Source organism: Tenrec ecaudatus, chromosome 1 (genome assembly GCF_050624435.1).
Source record: "Tenrec ecaudatus isolate mTenEca1 chromosome 1, mTenEca1.hap1, whole genome shotgun sequence".
Classification (NCBI taxonomy): Eukaryota; Metazoa; Chordata; class Mammalia; order Afrosoricida; family Tenrecidae; genus Tenrec; species Tenrec ecaudatus.
Window position 1 is genome coordinate 10,468,445 of NC_134530.1, and position 26,592 is coordinate 10,495,036.

The 26,592-nt window shown below is 55.6% G+C and overlaps 1 protein-coding gene across 1 annotated transcript; it reads right to left on the bottom strand.

The window, feature by feature from the left end:
• Nucleotides 1-360: 360 nt before the first annotated feature.
• FBN3 (fibrillin 3) lies at nt 361-26,592 on the bottom strand. Its single transcript, XM_075542191.1, is given in 22 exon segments — nt 361-494; nt 2,466-2,551; nt 3,141-3,364; nt 4,484-4,559; nt 5,203-5,371; nt 7,003-7,125; nt 8,951-9,070; nt 9,507-9,553; nt 9,555-9,615; nt 9,618-9,632; nt 11,804-11,920; nt 12,152-12,190; nt 12,193-12,269; nt 12,780-12,906; nt 13,118-13,243; nt 19,624-19,677; nt 20,815-20,964; nt 22,113-22,241; nt 24,912-25,037; nt 25,213-25,332; nt 25,737-25,880; nt 26,559-26,592. Coding segments are annotated over 22 exon segments (2,298 nt in total).

Sequence of the window (26,592 nt, forward strand, 5' to 3'; positions counted from 1 at the left end):
CGGCCAGCCATCAGCTTCTTCTACCTCTGGAGGGGGACCACAGCCTGCAGGCCATTGAGGCCAGGCTCAGAGCCAGGGTCTATGACAACCCCTGTGGGGACAGGCAGGCTGGGCCGAGCCTTGCAGTGGCTGGGAAGGCTTGGGCCCAGGTGGGAGGTGCGGCCTCCTGCCTAAAGAACCTGCAGCTGTACTTTCAGTCGCAAGGGTTGGCCCCCTGGCCCTGACTGTCCCTCAGACCTGGTGGGCTGGGGCCCTCCCACGCTTACTACCTCCAGGTGGTAAGTTCCAGGCTCCAGCCTCCCTAGGCCCAGCCGCAGGGCGCTGAGGCCTCTTGGGAGGTGGTGCATGTGGAACAAGCCCTTACTCATTGCCACAGGCTATGCCCCTGGGCTGAGCCAGTGAAGAGCACAGTTCCAGGATGTGCTGGGTCCCACCCAGGCTCCAGAGGTTCAGGTTCAAGGTCAGTGGGGAGTCCATGTCTAGGCTGGCTAGACCTGGGGGGAGACAGATCAAGAGGCTGGGGAAGCAGGAGCACAGAGAGAATGTGATTGGCTGTTCTCCAAAGGGTAAGAGGTTTGAGTCCACAGAGAAGTACTTTGGAAGAACAGCCTGGAGGCCTTTGTACGTCCGAAAGGTCACTGCCATGGTGCAAATGGTGGGAGGTTCGAGTCTCCCCAGAGGCACTTCAGTAGAAAGGCCTGGCTGTCTGCTTTGGGAAAATCAGCCATTGAAAACCTCACGGAGTACAGTTCTGCTCCGACACCCATGGTGGCCCCTGTGAGTCGGGGTCAACTTCATCAGCAACTGTGTATCCTTTTAGTTTTTGAAGTGGAGAAAAATGCTGGGCTCAGCTCTGCCCTTGGCTCCCTTTAGGCCTCTACCTGCAAGGCTTATGGTCCATCTGGCCAGAGGCATGAGGGCCCAGGCAGGAAAGGTGAAACCCTGATTCCAGACCCCTTGTCTTGGCTGATTGGCCCCCAGGGCTACCCCTGCCAGCTTGGACCGAGGGAAGCAAGGCTTTGGCCTCAGAGGCCCAGGCAGGAGGTGGTCAGTCAGATAATGCTTGGTTCTGGAGCCTTGGTCCCTTAGCGGCACCTGAGGTAGCTCTCGGAGGTGGGAGCCAGGCCCAGAGAAAACTCTGGAGCCCTCCTGGGAGGAGCGAGCTCACCCTAGACAGAAGCGCTGCCTGCAGTTTTCCGGTTCCCGGGAGGCCACTCAACTTCCTGATCTGGGCTCCCTGAGAAGCCCCTGTGTGCAGATGACAAACCTCTCTTTATCTAAGCGCCTTCCTGATCCTGGCAGCTGGACAGGGCTCTGAATAGGCCTGTGAGCCCCAGTGGCAGGCTCCCAGGGCCGGGTGACGTAGGCGATCACACAGGAGGTTATTTATGTATTTTTCTTTGCTCTGGGCAGGTCTGTGTCTTATTGAGGCTAATTTACACGCCAATGGAGTGTTTTAATGTTGTATTAAAGTGAAAGCTATCCCTGTTCTCAGTTCCAGAGATTGGAGTGTTTCCCAGGAGTGGTGCTCAGACACATGCTCTTTCTGACACCTGCTGGCTGTAAGCTGTTATTGCAGGCAAAGGCAGAGCCAGTCTGGCCAGGTGGCCTTTTGCCAGTCCCAGGAGCTGTCTCCCCTGACAACCATATCCCTTGACTCTGATTGAGTTCCAAGGGTTGGTGATATAGCAGTCGACTGGATGGCACACAATGCCAACAACATGGAATCACATATACAGCCACAGTTTTTTCCCCAGCAAGCTAAAGAGCCCCCTGGAGGGTCGAAGAGGGAAGCGTGACCTGCTCATATGTAAATAGTTGAACATAGAACGCCTCTTAGACCCAATTCTTCCAGCCTACTTCTGGCTTTATTTCCCCCACAGTGTTTATCAGGAGCCCTGGCGGTGCAGTGGTTACTTGTTGGGCTGGTAACCACAAGGTAAGCAGTTTGAAACCACCAGCTGCTCTGAGACTGGAAAATGAGGCTTTAAACTCCCGTAAAGAGTTAGTCTCAGAAACCCACAGGTCAGTTCTGCCCCACAGGGTTGCTGAGTTGGCACCAATTTGATGGTGGTGAGATAGTGCTTATGGGGTGAGAGTAGGCAGTGGTGAGGGAGGCGGAGTGGGCAGAGTGGCATGGAGGGGCAGACAGGGTCTAGGGAGTGGGGGCTGCTTCACTGGTGGTGGTAAACCCAGCTCAGATCAGGCTGGAGAACCGGGCATTGCTCTTGCACAGACGAATAGGGAAGGATTCTGCTGGGGCCTCAGTGGGCTGCCCTGCTTCCCCATCTTCCAAGTCTGGAGGGAGGTGCATGAAGTTTTAGGAGCAGAGGACATGGGGAGGTCTGAGCAGAAACCAGGAAATGGCGAGGGGAGGATTCTGTTCAGCCACCTCCCCACCTCCTTTGCCCCCCCCCCGTGGGCCACGCCGCTTGGGGGTGGGGTAGAGGTTCTTGACCTTGCACTCATAGCAGGGTTGGGGTGAAGGCGGCACTTCTTGGTTGGGGCGTCCTGGGGTCCAGAGCAAAAGCCCAGGCCGGTGACACAGTGCCTGGGGCAGAAGGGAGGGTCGGAGCTCAGGGGGCACTTCTCCAGCCAGTGGCCACCCCCCCCCCCCACACAACACACTGAGGGCGGCTGCAGGGGGAGTGCTGGTGGGTGGCTGTACACAAGTGCCTGTGCTGTGGGGTATACCTGGGAGAAGGTGTGAGCCGGCCTGAACACAGGGAGGATGGCGCGGGCATGCATGTTTGCATAAGTGACAGTGTGCTCAGGAATGTGTGTGAGGTGTCATGCGCCACACGAGGGGCCCTGGACACACACATGCTTGAACTAGCATGCAAGGATGAAGCTGCGTTCAGGATTGCATGTACACTGGGGGTACAGGAATGCACGCATGTGCCCAGGGGGTGCACGCCCACTAGCCTGTGTATACATGCACAGGTACTACAGGGAGGTGTACACCCCCATGTGGGCGCGTGAGACTGTGGGGCCCCAGGGGGGTACAGCTCCAGGCATGCGGGGGGAAGGGGTGAGCCTCAAGCACACAGACAGCTCTCTGCACACGTGTGTCCAGACCTGGGTACACGGGGTCTGGAGGGGGTCTGCCCTCGCCGCCCTGCTCCGCCTGCTCACCTCACCCTTGCCCAGCGCAGAAGTAGCCACCGGGGCAGCTGCAGAGGAAGCCGCCAGGCATGTTGGCACAGCCGAAGCTGCAGGGGCCACCCCGTGCCGCTGCCACCCCGGACTCATCTACGTCCTGGCAGCTGCCCAGGGCCTGGTCGAAGTTGAAGCCCAAGGGGCAGACGTAGCGAAAGCCACCCAGCGTGTTGTGGCATGTGGCACTCCCGCAGGCCGTTCGGATCTGCGGGAGGGGGGAGGAGGGCGGGGACAAGGGGCGGCCTTCCCACATCTGGGCCCCCTCTCCTCCAATGCCTGAACAGACCACTAATCCTCCTTTAAAGCCAGGCTTAATTCCCCTTTTGGACAACTTTATGCCCGTCACCCTCCACCCCGCGGCTCCCTGTTGTAGCACTTGCAGACTTCATGTGAATCCTGAATTAGAAACTGACCCAGGTACATGCACTCCGGCTGGCGGGGAGTTCCTGAGTGTGTGTGGGGGTGGGGGTGGGGAGGACATCCTGTGCTGCCCAAAGTTCAGCAGTCTAGCCTCTCCCCACCTGATGCCAGCAGCACCCCATCTAATGTGACAACCCCAAATCTCCCCAGGTGTTCTAAATACCTGCTGCGGGAGCTGAAGCACCCCCAGATGGGAAGCACTGCCGCGAACCCCGCCAGGCGGAACTCAAGGGCAAGGATGATGTCTGCCTCTTTGCTTACTTCTTTCTCCCCAGGGCCTGGTGCAAGGCAGGCTCTTGGGAAACAACAGCTAAAAGATTGAATGAGTCACAGAGACAGGCTGAGAATGGACTGAGGATGGAGACACGTGAGATGCAAGACCTGGAAGCAAATGGCATGTGGAAAACGGGAGGCAGGAGGAGGGCAGTTGGCTGTGGGAGGAGAGGGTGTCCAGAGGGGCTGGTGGCAGTACCCAGAGTCGGAGGACGGGGTAGGAAGAGTGGAGTAGCAGAGAAAAGCATCAGATTCAGAATCTGAAGGCTAGCCCTGCCCCGCCCCCCCAGGCTTCCCACACCAGCCACAGCAAAGGTACAGCAAACGCACCTATCCATTCCTTTGCTACACCAATGGCAGACATCACTAATCGAGTGAAGCACTCGTTCCCAAAGCTCAGAACCACAGCCTCACGATCTTTCTCAACTGAGCATTCCAGGCCATGATCCTTGAAAAATGGATGTGGCCAACCTTGCTCTGTGGTCCTGACAACCCAGCCTTCCCATCAACCTGCCTGATGTTTAGAGAGCCATGCTTGTAGCAAAGTCCTGGTGGTTCCTAGTTTCTATCTTTGGGCAGCTTCTGGCTGGGGGCCCAGCTTCCACCCAACCACGATTACTCACCTACACACTGGTCCCATTGGGTGAAGCCCAGAGCTGCAGCTGCAGCAGTAGCCACCAAGCTCGTTCTGGCAGCCGTATTGGCATCTGTGGGGCCCATCACACAGGTCAATGTCTAAGAGATGGAGAGAGGGCAAAGGTAGCAAAGATGTAGCAAACATGCCCATCTACTCCACTGCTGCCTCCATGGCAGACATAGCTAATCGAGCGCAGCACACACCTCTCTCAAGCTCAGAGCCCACCTCTCAGGATCTTTCACCCTGGGAAGTGATCCTGACTAGCCTTGCTGTGCAGCCTGGGCCCCTCCCACAGCCCAGCACTATCTTCCCAGCCTCTACCAGAGCAGTCCAAGGTGTAGCTTTGATAGGATTCCCAGCAGAAGCAGCCTGGGATGTCGGGGAAGTGCCCAAGGATGCCGCAGGGGCCAGGTTGGGCCGAGCACTCATCATTGTACGCAGAGGATAAAGAATGGGCAGGGTGGGGCCTCCTGGTGGCTAGGGCAAAATGTTGGATACTTCCATGCTGATCCTACCGACTTTGGGCAAGTCCCTTAACCTCTCTGTGCCCTAGCGTCCTCCTCTGTAAAATGGGATTCGCCAGGGACATTTCACGCCGACGGCAGCATCTACCAAGGTGACACGGAAAGGACTTTGTGGTGCAAATGGTTCGCATCTGCCTGCTACGCGAAAGCCTGCTTGGCTTTAGATGATGCTACAGTGACTTGACTTACTGTCCGCATTTCAGGAGAAAAAAAAAATTGCTCAGCGGCTCCAGGCACTCAGGGAAGCAGGTGTGGTGGCGCTGGGTGAAGCCAGGCAGGCAGCGGCAGGTGAAGGCGCCCACGGTGTTGACACAGAGAAACTGGCGGTTGTGCTGTTTGGAGGAGCACTCGTCCAGGTCTGTGGCAGACACGCATGTGCCGAAGGGAGGGGAAGTGGGGTCAAGGGAGGAGAGCCCCGGTGGAACCAGCGTCAGCCCCACCCCAGGTGGGGCACCCCGCTCACCACTGCCCTCCTGAGGACACAGCTTGCAGGGGTGGCCCCAGCCCTGGCCAGGTCACTGGCTGCAGCAGCACTGGGCTCTGGTAGTGATGGAAGCTTGGGGAGCCCAGCATGTCCTGCCCTGGAAATGGGTGAAGCAGAAACTCCACTGTGTGTCTGTGGGGGAGAATGAATGAGTGAAGACGGGAGGGAATGAATGAGTGCACAAGTAGCTGCATGATCCCATGAAGGCTCCTATGAACAGAGGGACACAAATGCCCTAGTGAATGAATGAACGAGTGAGCCAGAAAACAAGAATAGGTGTATCAAGGCATGCTGGGAGCAATCAATGAGTGAACTGATTAACAGAGAAGGATGAAATGTGTGAGGGAATAAATGAATGAGCTTTGTCTTAGAGCAGTGGTTCCCAATCTTTCTAATGCTGTGTGACCTTTAATACTGTTTCTCATGTGGTGGTGACCCCCAACCATAAAATTATTTTCATTGCTACTTCACAACTGTAATTTTACTACTGTGATGAATCAGGCGACCCCTGTGAAAGGGTCCTTTGAGCCCCCAAAGGGGTCATGACCCACAGGTTGAGAATCACTGCCCTAGAGGAAAGCTGGCCAGCCATCAGCACCCCACCTCCACTGGAGTCCTGAAGAGTGGGCGGGCTGACCCACCCATGGCCAATCAGGACACTCCAGGCCCCCAGCCAGGGGGCTTGGCTGGGGGGAGTGGAAACACTGAGCCAATGAGAGTCAGCCCTGAGACTTTTGCTGGGCTCCTGGGAACCCTCCCAGTCGCCCTCTCCTTGCCTACGTTCATGGGTAAGGAGGTGCCCCTGAGCCAGGGTGATGGGATCAAACCTGGCCACCTTGTTCGCAGAGCAGAGAAATAGATTCCAGGGCATCCGGGAGTTCAGACCCCAAATGCCCCCGGCTGATCCTGCCCCAGACTCCCTTAAGCCTGAGATGCCTGGAGATGGATGGGCTGGGGATTGACTCACCCCGTCCCCGTTAGCTTCCAGGCACCATTAGTACAGATGGAGTTGGCCCATAGGCCCCTGTCCTCTCCTTTGATGCCCCAATAGCTAAGGCTAAACCAATTCAGGACAAGGCTAGCCCAGCTGAGAAGCAGCCAGCCCCGTGTGGCCCAAGCTTGCTCAGACTGGATCAGACCAGCTGGATAGGGAAGCAAGGGTCCCCATGGACTAGCATTCAGAATCAGCCACTGTGGAGTGAGCCCCAGATCTGGGTCCCCCAAGTGTGTCCAATGGGGAGTGTGTCCCACAGGGCTTTCACGAGCAGAGTTCTTAGACCCAGGTAGCTAAGCCTTTTCTCAGGTCTCAATGTTTGGTTAGCAGGTGAGCTCATTTAACCATGTGGTCTGAGCACCGTCCCTACCAGCGCTAAGAAGCCTCGCTTCCTGGCTAGCCTCCTGGAGCTTTGGGCAAGAAACCTCAGCCCCTTTGGAATGGGGTGATTCCAACTCTGATTTCCTGCCCACCTCCTACCCTCTTCCCTGTGCCTGGACCCCAGACTCACCAAAGCAGGGGCGCTGCTGGTCAGAGAGGATGAAGCCAACCGGTCAGAAGCACTGGAAGCTTTCGGGGTTAGTGCAGGAGCCAAGGAGGCAGAGGCTGGGCAATTCTGAGCACTCGTCAATGTCTGTGGGGGAGGCATGGGAGCTGGGGGGTACTGGGGGCCACCTCAGCAGGTACAGCATAGCCTCTGCAGTGGTACTGGGGACAGGCTAGTCCTCCCGAGGGCCTGCGGCTGAAGCTAGGCAGGGGTCCCGAAAGCTAGAGCACTAGGTGGGCAGGGCTTTTTCTAGAAGGTGCCTCTAGGGTCTGGGTCCACAGTCAGGAGAAATGTATCTTTAGAGACTAAAATGTACCAAGCAGACCGAGACTGGATAAATGGCACGCACACCAGACAAGATTAATCCAGATTGTTCTAGGCTTGACCAGATGGATTAAGGGGCTCTGGTGATGTAGTGGGTTACGTACCAGTTGGGCTGCAAACCACAAGGTCAGCAGTTCAAAACCACCTGCCTCTCCACGGAGACAGATGAGACTTTCTACGTCCCTTAAGAATTATAGCCTCGGGGAGGGAGGGGAAAAAAAAAGAGGACCTGATGCAGAGGGCTTAAGTGGAAAGCAAATGCTTTGAGAGTGATTAGGGCAAAGAATGTATGGATGTGCTTTATGCAATTGATGTATGTATATGTGTGGATTGTGATAAGAGTTGTATGAACCCCTAAGAAAATGTAAAAAAAAAAAAAAAAGAATTATAGCCTCAGAAACCCAAAGGGCAGTTCTGCTCTGCCTTGTAGGGTCTCTGAGTCAGAATCAACTTTCTAGCTGTGAGTCTGAGATTTGGAGCCCAAATGAATCAGAGGAGGGGAGGCCAGGCTGTGCAGGTTCAGGTAGACCAGCCTGGACAAGGCTAGCCCAGATGGTAGAGCTTCGATCTATGGAACCAGAGGAGGTCAGACCAGACAACTCCAGTCCAGGGTCCACTGGGCTAGCCCAGGTGAAGGACTTGACCAGAGGCAGTCTAGCCAGACCATGTAGGTTAGCCCAAGCTATCGAGGCTAACCCACGTGGATTAGACAGAGGAGGGCAGGCCCAGATTCACCCAGACTGCACAAGGTCAGCCTAAATCAAAGGACAAAACAGATGAGGTCAGGCCCAACAACTGGCTGAGCTCGTAGCAGGCTAACTCAGGTGCAGAATGGATCAGAGGAGGGCGGGCCAGATGGTCTGGGTTAGCCCAGGCTGCTAGCCCAGGCAATGGTGGTTAGCTTACGCTGAGAGCAGCCCGGTGTGTGTGAAAGGCCGGCTGGGAGAAGGGCTGGGTGGGACTGTCAAGTCCTTGTGACCCCTCTCTGGTTGGTGCGCTCGGCCCCACAAAGTTGGCAGGCCAGCCTCCAGTCAGGCCCCAACAGGCATCCTCGAGACATTTGTGTCCCTCCATGGCTGTCTCCCCTCAAACTGCCCCTAGCGAGAGGGAGAACTCAGAGAATGTGAAGCGAAGGGGTGATCTGTCCTTCAGACACTTCCTAGGGTTTCCATTTCCCCAGCTGGCTGGCTCCGCTGACCTACAGGGCAGTGACAAGTGACCACAGAGTGATGGTGTTTGAGAAGGTGCCACCTCCTGCTGATTCCTGTCATCTGCAGCCCCATTCCACAGGGGAGCAAAGATGCTTCTGAAAACCTAGGGCGCCCTGCCACTCCCCCTCATCCCCCAAGCTGGCCTAATGAGGATTTCTACGCCTGAAGGGGAATGAGACCCAGCACATCCATACCCATTGCCCAGGGTTCATCTCTGAGCTGGGGTCCCAGAGGTATCATAGTAGCAACAATAGCACACAGAACTGTGTCTGGTGCTGAGTGCATCTTCACCCTCACGGTGGCCTGGCTGGCATTCCCATGTTCCAGCGGGGGACACGGAGGCCCAAAGACACTGTGCTGGCCCCTGAGACACTTACCGACGCAGGGGTCACTTTGCACCTGGAAGCCGGGTGGGCAGATGCAGCGGAAAGAACCCTCAAGGTTCTGGCATGTTTCTGGCAGGCAGCTTCCTGCCAGACTGCAACACTCACTGATGTCTGTGGAGGAGAGGGAGGGGGCCCCAGCACCAGCCAGAGGGGCAGGGAGTTCTTACACTGGGACCAGCACCTGTGGGTACTATGTAATGACTGAGGCCCCAGGATAAGGCCTGGCTGTGGCAGCTCTGGCTCCAGGGAAAGGGTTGAGACCAGGAAAGCCTGGGCAGCTGTGGAAGAATTATCCAAACTTTGGTGGGAATTCTAGGTGGAGCTAGGTGGGGCCTCGGGGGAAGAATGAATAAAGCTTTTAACCTCAGGTCCCTTATAGATCCTCCCCCAGTGTCTCTGATTTCTAATTAGCATTCGGACTATTCCTTAGTGCAGAAAAGTTAAGACTTTCAAGACAGCCTTAACCTAAATCACAGAACCTGTGAAACAACGGCTGTGAAGTGCTGACTTTCAGGTGGGATGGCCCCAGCATCCTGCAGAGACTCACCCCTGCAGTTCTTCCCATCAGTTATAAGCTCAAAACCCTCCTGACAGGCAATAGAAGGAGCCAGCTGTGTTGAGGCACTGGACAAATTGGCATACCGGCCCCCCCAGGATGTACACTCATCCACATCTGTAAAAGGGATAGGGCCAGCCCAAAGCCACCTTCAGAGTCTGGAAGGATGGAGCACTCCTGTACCAGGCTCTGTATGCTACTTCATTAGCTTTCCAATGATCTTAGTATTGATATTTTCAATATAAGCATTTGATGCTATGAATTTGCCTCTCAGGAATCTCTTTGGCTGCATCCTACAACTTTTCATAGGTAGCGCTTTCATTAAAAAATATTTTTCTAATTTCACGATTTTCTCTTTGCTTTGTGGGATATTTAACAAGCATGATGTTTAATTTCAGGGTCCCTGTGTGATGCAATCCGTTAATACACTTGACTGCTAATTGAAAGGTTAGACATTCCAGTTCACCTAGAGGTACCTCAGAAGAAAGGTCTGGCCATCTATTTCCCAAAGACCAGCCATCGAAAGCTTTGTGAAGCATAGTTTTTTGTGCTCTTATACACATGGGTCACTATGAGTTGGGATTGACATGAGAGGAACTGGTTTCTCTAATTCCCAAACATTTGAGGACATTTCTAGATAATGTCCTGCGAATGACTTCGGTTTTTAAAAATGTGTTAAGGTCTGGTTTCTGACTGTGTTTTAGGGAATATGCTCTTTAGTGGGTAATGTCCAATGCCACACCAGGACTATACATCTCACTGTTGATGAGTGGAATGTTCTACAAATAGCAATGGTGTCTAGGTGATTACGGGCTGTTCAGGTTGTCCATATCCTCACTGATGTATGCTTCACTTGTTCTATCATTAAGGTAGAGTTTTGAAGGTTCCAACTAATGTAGACCCACTTCCCTTACCAGTCTGTCTGTTTTTACTTCAGCTACGTTGAAGCTCTGTTTTTAGGTGCATTTACTTCGAAGATTGTTACATCTTCTTGAAGGATTGACCCCTAACTTATGATCTAATGCTTCTCTTAATCATTGGTAATATTTCCTATTCAGAAGTCTACTTGGTCTGCTATTGATAGAGCATTGTTTTCTAGCCAGCCCTCAACTCAGGAGGACCCGGTGCACAATGGAACAAAGTGCTGCTCCATCCTGGGCCATCCCCATGATCAGTTGCAAGCAGGTTGGACTGCTGTCATCCGTAGGGTTTTTTTTGGGGGGAGGGTTGATTGTCAGAAGTTGACCCCCAGGCCTTCCTCCTTCGTCTGTCTTAGTTTAGAAGCCCCACTAAAACCTGTCCAGTGTTACAGGAACGTGCGGGCCTCTGCTGATAGAGGAGGGGAGGCTGAGTCAAACCTGGGTGTCGTGCATGAAAGGTGAGCACTCCCACGTTGAGCCAATATTGCCTTATGACAAACACACCCAAACCAAACGCACTGACATCCAGTGGATGCCAACTCACAGCAACCCCAGAGGACAGGGTGGAACTGGCCCTGTGGGGGGTTTCTGAGACCATCACTCTTTACGGGAGTAGGAAGCCTCGCCTCTCTCCTGCAGAACGGCTGGTGGTTTTGAACGGCCGACCCTGCAGTTAGCAGCGCAATGGGTCACCGGTACTGCCTTTTAGTACAGGATGCGCAAAGCCTATGCCATGCAGCTGACTCCACGTGGTAGTGACCCTACAGGGCAGGGCAGATCTGCTCCCTAGGGCTCCCGAAGCTGCAAGTCTACAGCGTCTCACTTCATCCCTCTCCTACAAAGCGGCTGGTGGGTTCAAACTGCCAACCTTCCAGTGAGCAACTGGGTGCTGGAACCCCTCCACCACCTGGACCACTTCTTACAGGCCAGGTGGGGCTATTAACACTGTAGTACAGATAAGGTCACCAAGGCACAGAGAGGCTAAGTGATTTGTCTGGGGCTGCCCAGCTGGTAGGAGGTGGAGCTGGGATTTGAGCACCAGCTGTCTGACTTGGAGCCCCTGCAAGCAGCAACACCCCTGTCCCCCCACACATACACCAGGGGCTCTTGCTCCTGCCTCCCAGCCCCCATGGTCCTCACCTCTCACCAACCTCTATGTAACCCCTGTGATGACCCATACACATCTCCGGGGTGGGTGCTCCCTGGCAACTGAGAGCGGGTATAGAGGGCTCTGTGGCTGACCGGGTTTTCAGGGAGAGCCCCAGCCCCTGAGGTCATTTGCCTCAGTGGCCTGGACCTCTCCCTCGGGCTATGGACGCACTGACCAATGGGGCCCACTGAGGCCAGCCCATCAGCCTGCAGGCTCACCCAGGCAGTCCCTGTGGGGCGTCGCAGCGAAGCCAGGGAAACTGAGGCAGTTGTAGGAGCCAGTGCTGTTCTTGTGGGCCCCTTTCCCACACGGCTGCTGGCCACACTCATCAATGTCTAGCCAAGCAAAGGGCCCGAGGCCTGCTCAGACCACCATGGTGGACTAGCCCCTCCATGTGGATGGGTGAAGGTGAGGTGGTACCTCTCACTGTTCACCTCCCCATTTTGCAGACAGGGGCACTGGCCTCAGTGCCAGGGTTCTCACCCGCTGGGAGGGTGGAGAGGCAGATTCCCCCCCCCCCACTTGCCCAGGGCATCCAGGTAGGGAGGCACTAGAGGGCAACTCACCCATGCAGGCAGTCTGGTCCACTGAGGCCTGGAAGCTGCACACAGACACAGACACACGCCCTCCGTGTCCACACAGTTGCCGTGGCTGTGGACATTTCAGGGTCTCCTGAAACTCGTTGCATCCTGGGGCAGTAATGGCCTGTCACTCTGTGACCCCTCCCCCAGGGCCCTCCACTAAGTTGTTTCCAGGGCCCAGGCCTCATTGTGCCAGCTGTGTGTGTGTGTGTGTGGGGGGGGTGTCCCTGCAGTGAACAGTGAGGGCTTTATTCCTCCAACCTGGCTCCGAGTGAGTGGGAATGGGGGCTGGTGTCTGCTAACCTGGCCTGGAGAGGGGTGGGAAGGGGGACTGAGCTGGCAGCTGGGCTCTGGCCTGATCGGAAGCTGAGGTTCCACAGGGCCAGGTGACATGTGTCGGGGACTTGTCACCCACCACACAATGGCAGCATAGGCGGGCAGCTCAGCTTCCCTAGACTTGGACCCACGTGGACACAGGTCCCTTGTCAGGCCACCCTCCTGGCTGCCCCGGGAGCTGGGACCCCTGGCAGTACCCCACAGTGCAGACAGGGGCGGAGGAGAGAGCAGAACAGAATGGGGGCCCTGTCCAAGTTCCTGTCCTTAGTCCCCTCCCCTCCCCAGGGCCCCACCTGGAGACAGCCTGTACCCGCGGGCACACACGCAGCGGTAGCTGCCTGGGATGTTGATGCAGTGGGCATGCAGCTGGCAAAGCCCCTGCCTGCCAGCACACTCATCCACGTCTTGAGGACATAACCAATGGGGGGTGGGTGGAGGAGGAGAGGCCCTGCTGCACCCCCAACCAGCACCTCTGCAGTCCCCGATGCCAGAGGGGCTGGCTCTCCGGAAACATTGAGAGCCCAGAGGGAGTGTAACATCATGCCCAGAACCCAGAGGAGGGTGGGAAGGGTCCCTGGGCTGGGTCGGGCCCTCGGGAGACGGGGTGGGCAGCACCTTCGCAGACCAGCAGGAGGCTGTTGTCTTCAAAGCCCTCGGGGCACTGGCAGCGGAAACTCCCCATCTGGTTGATGCAGGCGCCATGCGCACAGAGTGCGGGGATCTCCCCACACTCATCCATATCTGCGGGGAGTGGGGCGGCGCATCAGCAGTCAGGTGGGCCGGCCCCAGGACATTCTGGGGTCTCCCAGCAGCACAGGCACGATGGGGGATGGAGGAGGCGGGGCTGTGCAGCAGGAAGGAGGGTGTGTCTCTGTGGTCACGGAACGCTGCTGGGTCCCACGCCACCCTGACACTGACCGCTGTTGTGTAGGAGCCCCACTGTGGTGGCTGCTGTGTTGAGCTGTCCAGTTCAAGGCCTTCCTCTTTCCCACAGACCCTTCACTTAACGGAGCATGATGTCCTTCTCCAGGAGCCGGTCCCAAGTGTGTGAGATGAAGTCTGGCCGTGCTCAAGTGTGAGAAGCGTCCTGGTTGTCCTTCCCAGACAGACGTGGCGGTCATTCTTCTGGTGGCCCACGGCATGGTCAGTGCGCTTCGTCAACACCACCCTACAAAGGCGCTGATTCTTCCTCCATCTTCCTCATCCATTACCCAGCTCTGGCATGTGTAGGAGCTGATGGAAAAGACCATCGCTTGGGTCAGGCCCAGCCCGGGCTCAGCGACACCATTCCCTTGATGTTCTTTAAAGAAGTCTTCTTACAGCAGGTTTATCCCCGGGGCAGCGCGTCCTGTGGTTTCTTGGCTGGCTGGTTTCCCAGGCCCTGACGGTGGATCCGAGTCAAACGGAATCCTCGACAACTTCACTCATTTCTCTGTGTATCATGATGTTGTCTATCGATCCGGCTGTGAGGGTTTGCGTTTTGTGTTGCCGTGGATCCCGTCTCGAAGGCTATATTCTGATCTTCATCGATGTTTCAACTCCTCACTTTCAGCAAGCCAGGTTGCTCCTAGGGAAGGCTGTTAAAGAGCCTTCTTCCAGTCCCGAAGCTGTGTCCTTCCTATTGTTCGGCTTTTCGAGTTATGTGCTCGGCATACAGACTGAACAGGTATGGTGAGAGGACGCAGCCCTGACACACACCATTCCTGATTGCTATGTTCGAATGACTGTCTGGTGGTCTATATACAGGCTCTCCAGGAACACAGCTTAGTGTTCTGGAATTGCCCCCTCCTGTTTCCCCCCAATACTATGCACAATTTGTTATCATCCCTGGTCAAATGCCCTTGCGTGGTCAATGAAACAACCGGCTCTGGGATATCATCCGTGATGTCCCTCATGCCTCACCCTGTTCTAAAATCTGGCTCGGCTTCCTGGCGGCTCTCTGTGGATGTACTGCTGCGACTGCTTTTTGAACCATCTTCCGCAAAATTTTACTCGCACACGATTACTAAGGATGCCGTCTGATCATTTCTGCATCCCGTGGGACCAACTTCCTGTGGGAGGGACACAGATACGGATTTCTCCCAGTCCGATGGCCAGGCATGGAAATGATCAGACGATATCCTTCCTGATCGTGTACGGGCAGGCCATCTCTGGGAATGGATGAACGTTGACCAATTCTTCTCGGTACAGTGACTGTGCATCTTGCTTCCAGTGTCGTTGGAAGCCTCCTGCACCGTCCAATAGTTTGCCCACAGGATTCTCCAACCAGATTTATTTCCTTCAGTTCCTTCAGCCTGAGAAATGCCAACCATGTTCCCCCTCGGGGGGGCGGGGGCGTCTCTGGCTCGAGATCTTTGCACTCTTCATTACAATACTTTACTCTCTCTTCTCCGTCCTTTGAAATCTTCCGATCAGTCCCTTCACCCCGTCACTTCTTCCGTTGTGTGCTAGCCACTTGTGTCAGTCTGGGTACTTTAGAGAAACAAATCCACAGAAACTCATGCAAAGGAGAGAGTTTTATATAAAGGTTAAGTGCACATCAAGAAAACATCCCAACCCAGTGCTGCCCAAGCCCACAAGTCCAACATTAACCCATATGTCCAACACCAATCCACAAAGTCCTCCTCCATCTCACAAAACACACACTATGACACCGACTGCAGGAGGACAGCCGAGTCAGTGAGCGTGTAAGCATCTCAGCACTGGCAGGGGTCTCCACACGGCTGCTCCAGCACCCAGGGCTGCATCGGGGTAGGTCCATGTGGCTTCTCGGGGATGTCTTGCAGGAAGTGAGCCTTGCCAGCTGAAGCAGGGAACTGGCTAAGGCAGTTGCACCCTGGTCCGGCCATCAGAAAGCAAGAGACCTGAGAACTAGAAAGGCGAGGTTCACCGAGTCATTTATCCCTCCGCCCTAAGTACCTCAGCACTCTACAACTCAAGAGCAAGTTTCAGTCTCTCCTGACATCCACTTCGGTCTTCTCTTTCTTGCCTGTCTTGTAAATGGCCTTGTACTTGCTTCTCGGATGATGGTCCTGGGGTCCTCTCAGGATGCATCTCATGCATCGAATCTCAGTTCCAGCGAGACACACTCGGAGTTGTGCTTTGCTTCTCCCAGAGTGGTTTTCACTTTCTTCAGTCCCACCTTCAACTTGTATCTGGGCAGCACATGATCTGTTCCACGGCTTCCCCTGCCCCTGTTCCGGCGGTGGCGTTGAGCTCCCCATCGTCCCTTTCCGCAGATGTCGTCTACTCGATTCCTGTTGTTGAAAGGCGGTATTGCCAACAAACAGGTCGTTGGCTGTTGGGTCCTGCAACATTCTATCGTGTGACCTCCTGTCACCAAGGCCTATCTTCCAGCCGAGGATCCTTCTTTGCCTTCCACTTTCACTGTCCAGTCTTTACCAACACATCCTGATGGCATGCTTGACCAATTTCAGGTGGAAAACGTGGGTAGAATTCTTCAGTTCCTTCCTCCTTGGCACTTCATGATTGGTGTCTGTGGCAGTTAGCGTTTATGTCAACTCGCCTTTGGGAAGGGGTGGGGTCAGCCTGGTGATGCCTCCTGGAAAGAGACACAGGGAACTCCCCCTCTCTCCCTGCCCCTTTGCCTTCCTGCCTCCTGGGCCTCGGTGCCTGCCTCCAGGAGTGGCCCCATGTGGGCCACCCAATCCTTAGAGCTGTGGGTGCCCTGCCCTGTGCCCACCAACGGTGGATCCACTTGACTCTGCACCCACCAGCCTGTGATCTCCCTGCTTCCCGCCTCCCCTTTCTGCTTCATCGGCCTGCAGCCATGGGGGTCTGGTGGGGGCTCTGGCTAGCATCAGACCCATGGACGCAAGTTGACTGGGCTTGGATGCCTTCTTGATATAATTGTACTTCCTGACATGAAGCTCTTTCTTATACATGGATGATTTTGTTTCTAACGCTGTGTGAGTTTTAGGGCAGTCACATTAACTGGTCTTCCTTGCAAGTGGGTGGGTTTTACCCTGACATTGGCAGCATTGTACTTCAGGGCACACCTTGAAATGTTCTTTTTGACAAGGAAAGTAACACCTTTCGGCCTCAATTCGTGTTCAGTAGAAACACATCTTATCCTCTGTGACCTGGGATCCCTGCCAACCACTTGTCTGTCAGCTTGCTTGGCCCATTTATTTTCAATCGCCTCATCTGCATGCATAAGTGGGGGCAATGGGTAAGGAACACTGAGGAAGAATTGATGCATTTGAATTATGATGTTGGGTGTGGTAGTTACACAACCTGTTGTCAACTTGAGACTATTAAGGGTGAAGGGGTGGAGTTTAGCCTGTCAATCAGGTCGAGGCTTGATGACCTCATTTGGAGGCACTAAGCAGATAAATAGCTCACTGGAGGTACTCTCTCTGTGAGACATTCCTGTTGACAAGCCACATGGAGCTAGACTGATGAGGCCAGAGTCCTGAAGCTGGAGGACCCACATGGAGACCCACAGCAGTAAGATGCTTCCACCGCCACTGGATCCACAAGACTTTCCACCCATTGGCCTGTCATCTTCCTGCATTCGGCATCATCGCATGTGTTTTGTGAGTCTGACGAGGAGTCTGTGAATCTAAATTTATACATTGGTATTGGACGTATGGGCTAATATCGGACTTATGGACTTGATCTGGAATGAGCTGGGATGTTTTCTTAATATAAAATTATTCTTTTATATAAAGCTCTTTCTTACACACAAACGAGTGTCTCTGGATTTGTTTCTCTAGTCCACCCGGACTAACACATTGGTGAAGAATGTACTATGGACTTCCAGAAGAAAGAAACAAATCTATCTTGGAAAAAGTATGGCCAGGATGCGCTTTAGAAGCAAGGACAGTGAGACTTTTGTCCCACTCTTTGGACACATTATCAAGAAGGACCAGTCCTGGAGAAGGACATCATGTTTGGTAACGTTGAGGGTCACTGAAAATTAGGAAACCTTCTACAAGATGACCAGGAGCCCTGGTGGCGTGGGGGATAAAAGCGGGGCTGCTAACTGCAAGGTCAGATATTCAAAACCACCAGGTGCTCTCAGGGTGAAAGAGGAGCCTTTGGACTCCCATGAAGAGCTGCCGTCTCAGAAACCCAAAGGGCCAGTTCTACTCTGTGCTAATGGGCCGCCATGAGTCAGCATCAACTTGATGGCCATGCATGTTGGTTTCTCAACAAGATGGACAGACGGAGTGCTTGCAACAAGGGGCTCAAACGTGCATAGCAATTGTGTGGATGGTAAAGGACCAGGCAGTGCTTTTTGGCTCTGTGGGACCTGGGGTCACTATGAGACGGAAACACCTCAGCGGCACCTAGTGCTGCAGGAACCCCACTGTGTGGTCTCCACGCAAGAGATACGAGGTCATCCTGGAACGTTTAACAAGAAACAGAAACGTCACTGACAAATGGCTAACAACCCAGGGCCCATCCGAATAATGGAATATCATTCACCCATCAGGGCCAGGACTCTGATGCCCGCTACACCGTAAACGGAAACAGACCCAGAAACCCACACATTGCGTGGCTCCGTTTCTATAAGACGTCCAGGGTGGGGGGGCACATCGTGGGAAGGGAAAATAGATTGGTGGTGCCTGGGGCACAGGGCAAGGGAGAGTGACTGCCCATGAGAACAGGGCTTCCTTTCGGAGTGATGGACAACGTTCTCACCTGAGACTGTGGAGAGGGTGGCGGGGTGCGGTGAAGATACTCAAAAGAAAAAAAATCACTGAATTGTACATCTTTAGGGGGGAAGTGCAAGGTATGTGAAATTGTTACGGAGTCGTGTTCCCCCAAATACATGTTGAAATCCTCACCCTTGGGCCTGTGAATAGGACCTTGTGTGGGAAACAGGGGTTTCCCCGTGTCATGTTCCTGAGGTCGGAACAGAGTAGGGCGGGTCCTAGACATAATCCCTATGGGTTATGAAAAAAGCAGAACACACACACACACACACACGTGTTCAAGAGGAGGGCAGATGATAGAGACACATGGATCTACCAGTCCAGGAACAGCAAGGGTTGCCCCAGCAACTGGATGCTGAAATAGATAAGGCTGGCCCATCCCCTTGAGGCCCGCCCTGGGTCCAGCTTTCCAGCCTCCAGCACCAGGAGAAGCTAAACTCCTGCTTTGTAGAGGGCCCCTCTTAAGGCCTTTGTATTATAGCAGTTTCAGAGCCAAAGTGATGGCAATAAAGCTCAACTTACGAAAAGGAAGGGGGAACAGAGAACCTGGAAACAAGCTCCAGCCCATGGTGGGATGCAGGGCAGAGGAGGAGAGGGAGAGGGCTTCTATGACCAGATCTGGGCCTTTAAACACGTGGTGGGGTGCCCTTGGGTCCACTTCCACTCACAGCGACCCCCTGTGGCTGCACAGAATTGCTCCCTGGGGCTTTCCAGGCAGGGGTCTTTACGGGGTCTTTCTCCCACAGAGCAACTGAGTGGGGTTTGAACCGCCAACTTCTTTGTTTGCAGCCCAGTGCTTAATCACTGCACCACTTGGGCTCCTTTGAAAGACATGCACCCCAACCTAACCCAAATCCCAAACCCGCTGGTGCCAAGTGGCTTCTGACTCATGGCAACCCTACAGAACACAAGAGAGCAGCTTCATCAGGTTTCTGAGGGTGTGAATCTTTACGGGAGCAGACGCTTAGCTTTCTCCCTCGGGGCAGCTGGGGGTTTAGAATCACAAACTTTCGGCTGCAGCCCAGCACTTACCTCCCTGCCCACACGTTTGTGACGGGGTCTCCTGTGTGTGTGTGTGTGTGTGAATGTAGGCGGAAAGAAGTAGAAGAAATTCTCTGAGCATAAAGCAACGGGGGCCCCGGGGAAGGGTGAAGGTAGCAGGACTGGGGTGGGGTTGATCTTAGCTGCCATGTTCCAGTTTTTTTTTTAAAACAGGGGGAGTATACCCATGTGGGTAAAACAATGAAGGATGGGGTCACTGATGGAACCCTACACAGGAAATGGAGCATCTGGCCACTAGACGGCCCCAAACCTCATCTAACACAGAATGTGTTTCCATGGCAGGACTCCTGGCCCAGAGCTGGGAGCAACACTGTCATCGAGGGACCCAAGATTATCAATGGCGGGGGGCGGACGGGGGTTGGGAGTGCCACTCACCAACAGGCTTCCCTGTGGGGATGTCATTGATGAAGCTAGAGATTTGATAATCCACTGGACAAAGGAAAAGGGGGTGAAATGGGGTTGGGAAGGATGGATGGATGAGTGCATGGAAGATGGATGACAGATGGATGCATGGGGGGAGGGTAGATACAAAAGAGGATGGATGAATGCGTGGATGGAGGCATGCATGGATGTATACATGGAAGGGTGAATGGATGGATGGTGGGTTGAAAGAAGGATGGATGGATGAGTGATGGAGGTATGTGTGGATGTATAAATGGATGGGTGAATGGATGGATGGTGGGTAGGGTGGATGGATGAGTGGGTGGTAGGTGGATGGAGGACAGATGAGTGGGTGGATGCATGCATGGAGGGGTAAATGGGTGGAGGGGTCGGTGGAGGGAAGAGCAGCTAGACGGGGGCTGCAGGCCATTCCCTGCTGAGGAAACCCCTGCCCTTCACATTCCTTCCTCTCCCACATTTCTGTCATCACTCCATCCCACCACCTCTGTAGCCCAGCCCTTGGCCAACCACCTCTAAGCAGTCTCCCTGTTTCCACTATGACCCAAACTGGGCGAGTAAAGGATGGCCCTGTGCAGTGGGGTCTTCCAGCCTCCCCAACCCCTCGTATGATCCCAGCTGCCAACCTGCCTGGTTCAGTCCTGCCCCCAGGCCTTTGCTCATGCTGTGCCCCCAACCTGGAACACTCTTCCTTGCTTGGAAGAGTGTACACCTCCTCATCAGGGCTACAGGCCTCCCCAGAACTTTCCCAGTTCTGCCTGTCCCCAGGCCCAGCCCCTGTGCTTTCTCCTCAGCCTAGGCACTCACTGATGTTGAAACCATCCTTGCCCCAGTGACTCGTGTCTGCACATCACAGTGAAGCTGCAGCTCTTCAGTGGGAGCCGATCTGAGAGCCACAAATGGGCCTGGTCTCTGTACAACCCCCAAACCAAACCAGCTGCCACCTAGGGGATCCCAGGCCTTGGCGACCCCCCCCACCCTGTTATGGGGAGAACCGCGGTCTGCAGGGTTTGCAAGGCTGTGACCTTCCAGAGCAGATCACCAGGCTGGATCCGAACCGCTCACCTTCTGGTCAGTAGGCCAAGCTTAACTGTTAACATCTCCCAGGGGCTCCTGTGTCCCCTGAGGGCCCCCATAGAAGGGCCAGACTGGGAAGGAGGCACTCACGGCTGGCGGGGCTCGGACAAGCTTCGCAGGGGCTGTTCCAGGCCTGGCCGATGTTGTGGGAACAGCAGCACGCCTTGCGGGTTGCATTAAAGGGCAGCTGGTGCTGACAGGTGCCATCAGAGTGCCGGAAGCAGGTGCTCTTCCGCATGTCTGGTGCGTGTGTCAGGGAGAGGAGAAGAGAGGTCTGAAATCCGGTTAGAAAGTACCAACTTGGCTTTCTCCACACAGACCCGGGGCGCCATGTACCCGATTGTCTTTGCTGGGCTGTGGAAAACCCGGGCAACCACTCAGGGGCAGGCTCTTGGAGGGAAAGAGGGGGCTTTCTACTCCGGTAAAGGGCTGCAGTCTCATAAACCCATGGGGCAGCGCTAGCCTGTCCTGTAGGGCCGCTAGAGCCGGAATTCACGGGAGAGCAGTGAGTCTGGGGTTTTTTGTTTGTTTGCTTGTTTGTGACTCTCCCAAGGGCATTAAGCACAATCCCCTCTCATCTCCAGGTGATCGGACAGACGGACAAACAGCAACTCAGAAGGATAAGTGAGGAGCCCAGGGGGCGGCGAGTTGGCGATTGTGATGGTGAAATCGTGCGGAAAGGATTGTTGAGAAAGGTGGTCTGGAGCACCGATGTCATCGTTGTCGCAGAATCGTGAGTGGAGAAACTGCTGAACCCTTGTGTTTGTTATGTACATTCTCACACACACACCCGGTGGCGCTGTGGGTTAGGTACTGGACCTCTAACGCCAAGGTCCACGATTCAAATCCACCAGCCACTCCCAGGCAGAAAGATGAAGCTCTCTGCTCTTGTAAATACCTATCACATAGGAAACCCTTTAAAGGGTCACTAATGAGTCCGAAACAGGAACCTGGGGCTTAGGTGTTACGCATTGGGATGCTTAAGCAACGCAAGGTCCGCGGTTTAAAACCACCAGTCACTCCTAAGAAAATAGGCGAGGTTTCTACTCCCGTAGAGAGTTTGTGCCTAGAACCCCACAGGGGCAGTTCTACCCTGTCCCACGGGGTCGCTGTGAATCAGAATGAAGCAGTGAGTCTTTCTGAGCATGGCGTCGGAACGGACTTGGTGGCAGTTGGCTTGGTTAATGACAAAGTGACCGATGGGTGGAGAGGGGCTCCTGAAATGCCTGTTTCCCAGGCTTCTAGAACTCTCCAGGCTCTCCTCTCTCCCCCAATTGGCCCTGAAGACCCTGCCCTCCCCCACCACCTCTAAGAGACAGCTGGACCACAGCCTCTCCCAAACCCGACCCAGATGCCCACTTCTCACTGCCACCATCCGCCATCCATACCAGCACAGCTCTTCAGCGGGAAGCCGCTCTCGTAGCCCTGGCCACACTGGCACTCGAAGCTGCCCGGGGTGTTGACGCAGGTGCCCTGGCCGCAGAGGCCCGGGGAGATGAGGCACTTGTCAATGTCTGCTGGTGGGGAGGTGCAGAGGGGCGCTCACCAGGGGCCCGAGCCAGGGCCTGGAAGGAATAGTGTGTGTGTGTGTGTGGGGGGGATGTTTGTCTGTGTGCACACAAGCTACGGGGGTCTGCTCTGCACAGAGGGCTAGGTCCGTGGTCTGTATCTGTGGGCACAGAAGATGCCAGGGGTCTGTACACCAGCAGGTCTGTGTGCATGAAGGGGTGCAGGCAGAGGGTCCCCATGCCTGTAGATGGGAGGGGTGGTGTGGGGGTCCCCCGAGCTGAGGAGCCAGAGTATAGAGGTGCTTCCCCCTTGTGTCCCCAGCCTCCTGGAGCCCTGAGGTCCTTGCTGATGCCTCTGTCCACCTGTCTGTGGCACACGAGGCACTGAAGCCCAGTGAGGGTGAGTGGACGTCATGAGTGTCCCCAGGGCGCTTCCCCACCACACCACACCCTGACCCACTGCAGGCGAGGGGCTTAACCTGTGCAGTTCCGTGCACGGGCACCCACAGCGAAGCTCCCGGGGCAAGTGCAGGGGAGGCTACCCACGGTGCTGCGGCAGGAGCCGTGCACACACAGGCCTGGGACCGCTCTGCACTCATTCATGTCTGAGGGCGGGATGTGCGTCACCCTATGGTGACACCCCTTTCCAGAATGTGACGTCCTCCCACAGGTGGCCAGCGGGCTCCTAGACACCCCACCTCCAGCCTGTCCCCACCTCCTAGGGACACACCCTATGGAGAATGGGAAATTTCAGCCTCCCAAAATGTGAGAAAAGACATTTCTGTTTAGCAGAGCCACCCCCTTGTGGAATTCTGGTTAGTGCTGCACTAGACGGAGCCAATGAGGATGGGATCGACCAGGCCAGGACCTTGACTTGGATCTGTGGCCTCTGAGCTGGGAGAAAATGCACGTTCTGCCTCCACAGCTGCCCCCACTGTCCCCATGGCTATGTGTGTGTTACGGCAGCACCAGGAAACCAGGGCACAGATGGAGTCATGCCAACCCAGCCTCCAGGTACAGCAGCGGGGGTCATGGCCTGGCGCCCCCCTGACTCGTAGCTACCCTTGGGGGCAGATTTGTCTGGAAGCAGCCACTCAGAGGAAAGTCAGCCACGTGGAGACGAGGCAGAGATGCTGCCACCCAAGCCCCGGAAGGATGATCCTCTCCAGTGGCTAGCACATGTGGCCCAGACCACATCTTGAAGCCGTACTTCTGGCCTCCAGGCATGGAAGCAACATTCCCAGTGCTCTGGCTTGTGGTAGCCTCAGGAATTGACTGCCGTGTCTCTCTCTCTCGCCTCCCTTTCCCGGTTCTCCCCCTTCCTACCGCCACCTTCCTCCTACCTCCCAGGCTTCCCTCATTCCTCTTGTCTGTGCTCACCTCCCCGGCCCCTCTCTGAGGCACCTGCTGGATATGACACATTGGCATGGTCTGGGGGCGCTGGGAGGAGCTGGGTCTGTGGTGAGACCCCATGGCCAGCCGGGGCAGTCCTGCCCTGCAGACCCGCCTCACTCTCGCCAACCTGGGGCTGAGGGTCCCCTGCCCGGGGTGTGGGTGTCAGAACAGACATGGCTGTCTGCGAGCCTTGCGTGTGACTGCTCTCGCCTTCTGCCCACAACGTGCTCCATCAATGATGGTCCGACAAAGAAAGAATGACTAATGAGGATGGAATGCAAACAGGAAGTCCTCCAAGGATGCCTCCGGTGGTGCCTACGCTGCTCCTTTGGGCTTGGTGCAGGAGAAACGTTGAAAGAAGAATGAATGAATGAACAAGGATGAACAAATGCACACAGGAAGTCTTCCCTCAGGAGAGAGGTCTCCAGACGGGTCTGCTCAGACTGGTGGCAGCAGGAAAGCAAGAGGTGTAATGACTGTGCTATCAGCTAGCCCAGGGTTGGCAGTTTGAATCCACCCAGAGGCACCTTGGAAGAAAGGTCCGGGGATCCACTTCCACTGACAGCCCTCAGGAGCACACGTCTACTCTGGCACACACGGGGTCACCACGGCTGCTGGCAGTGTTCCCCACGCCCCACACCGAGAAATGCCTGCTGGTGTGATGCCCACATCACTCCAGGGCGACCTGCACGTGACCGCTCTCCAAGGTCCTGACCCCGCCCCCCATCCACAGCTGGTCCCTCCTGGCTGTGCTCCAAGGACAGGATGCTCCTGGGACCACCTAACAGCATGCTGTGCCCTGAGAGGGTCCCTCTTGAGAATCGTGGGTTGAACTCACGAAGGAAGCAGGGAGAAGTGGGGAGTGGAGTGCTGGGCTGTGGAGGAGAGAGGGACCAAAGCAGAGGATGTGTGCTGGGAGGGGGGTTGGGTGCGATGGCATTAGGGGTGATGGTCTGGGAAGGGGTGGGTAATGGAGAAGGGATGAAAGTCTGGGAGGGGTGGTATGAAATCAGGGTGCTGGTCTTGGAGGAGGTGGATGTTGGGGGAGGGGTTATAGTCTGGGAGAAGGTGGGATAAAATCAGAGGTTCAGGTCTGGGAGGGGTGATATGGAATCAGGGTGACGGTGGGATGAATGAAATGGAGTCAAGGGTGAGGGTCTGGGAGGGGGTGGGTGATGGGGCAGGGGTTATGGTCTGGGAGAGGGTGCGATGGAACCAGTGTGGGAGGGGTGAGGGTAACATCAAAGCCCCCAGGGGACTCTGAGCTCCTTGCCCCCCGCTCACCCACACAGTTCTTGCCGTTGGATACGAGTTGGAAGCCCGAGTTGTAGATGCACCGGAAGCTGCCCTCAGTGTTGATGCAGCGGCCGTGCTGACAGAGGCCCCCGCTGACCAGGCACTCATCCACATCTGGGGGGACAGGCAGCCCCCCGAGTCTCACTGCCCCAGCCAGGACCTACCATTGCTCCTGTCCCATGTACAGCACCCCTGTCAGGACCCGTGTTACCTGCCCATGCACAGCCATACTGGGTGCGGGCCCCCCCCCCACTAGAGTCTTTGTGCCCTTGCCCTGCACCAACCGTACCCATGCAAGTCTATTGGGCACTGGTGGCCTGGAAGCCCCCATGGCAGCAACAGTGATAGGAGCCAGGGGTGTTGACACAGTCACCGTGGGGACAGGGGTTGCTGGTACACTTGTCCACATCTGTGAGTACAAGATGCTGAGCCTGGCCCAGTGGGGTGTCACTGCCCAGGACCACCACCACGATGCACCACACCCTCACTGACATATTCCCATTTCCCTCAGATGTACACCTCACAGATTAACCTCCTCACCATCAACCCCTGCTCCCCAAGATACAGCCCCCACTGATGAGCCCCCACTGATGCACCCACACACACAGAGTTGCCCCCTCACCAATGTATTTTCGCCACCCATTGATGCACCCCAAAATTCAGACCCAACTCTCACTGGAATGCCCCTGACACTCACCAAAGCACCCCCTCACAACCGAACCCCAAGATTCATCCCAACAATGCACCCCCACCCTCACTGGTGGACCCCCTCCCTGAGATGTACCCCTCCCAGATTGCTCCCCCACCCCTCACCGATGCACACGCCCCGTATGTCCTGCCTGAAGCCAGTGTGGCACTTGCACTGGTACCGGGGTGGGGTAGGGCGGCACTGGCCTTGGAGGCACAGGTGGGGGAAGTGGTGACAGATGTCCAGGGTCTGGTTCAGTGTGGTGGTGCCTGTGGCAGAGCCAGCCCAGGGCCCTGAGCAAGGGCTGACGGGAGGGCTCTTCTGTAGGCTCCCCCAGGCCCCCACTCCCTATTGCAGGTTCTCCCTTTGGCCCAGACCCTCCCTAGCCTTAGAGAGCCCAGTACCCCCACCCGAGACCCAAACCCTGACTTTGCAGGCCAGACCCCAATTTAATTGCACCCCATAATTCTGCCAGTACCTTTATACCCGGGATTCAGGCCAAGACCCCCCACTCCCCAGCCCTGACCTTCCCTCTGAGGCCTCTCCAAGCCCTGCCCCCCACCCTTTGCCCAAGACCCTCCTCCCAGGCCCAGGAACCTCCCCCAATCTTGGACCCCTCAACCCAAGGCCCAGGCCTCACCAATGTGGAAGTTGCTGGGGGCCTTAGGCCCCCTGGGGACATGCTGGCTATGTCCCCCAGGCCCCCCAGGGCTAGGACACTCATAGCAGCCCTACAGGACAGGGCACAAGGGCCCCTGTGGGTTTCCAAGCTTGCACCTCTTCACAGGAGTAGAAAGTCTCGTCATTCTGTCTCAGAGCAGCCGGGGGCTCAAACGATTGGTCTTGCCATTAGTTGACCAATGTGTAACCCACGACACTACCAGGGGTCCGGTTAGATGTTTGTCTACTTATCTCCGATCCATCCAGCCCTCTCAACTCCAGCTCACCCAGGCAGCTGGTGCCATCCAGGCTGCTGCCCAT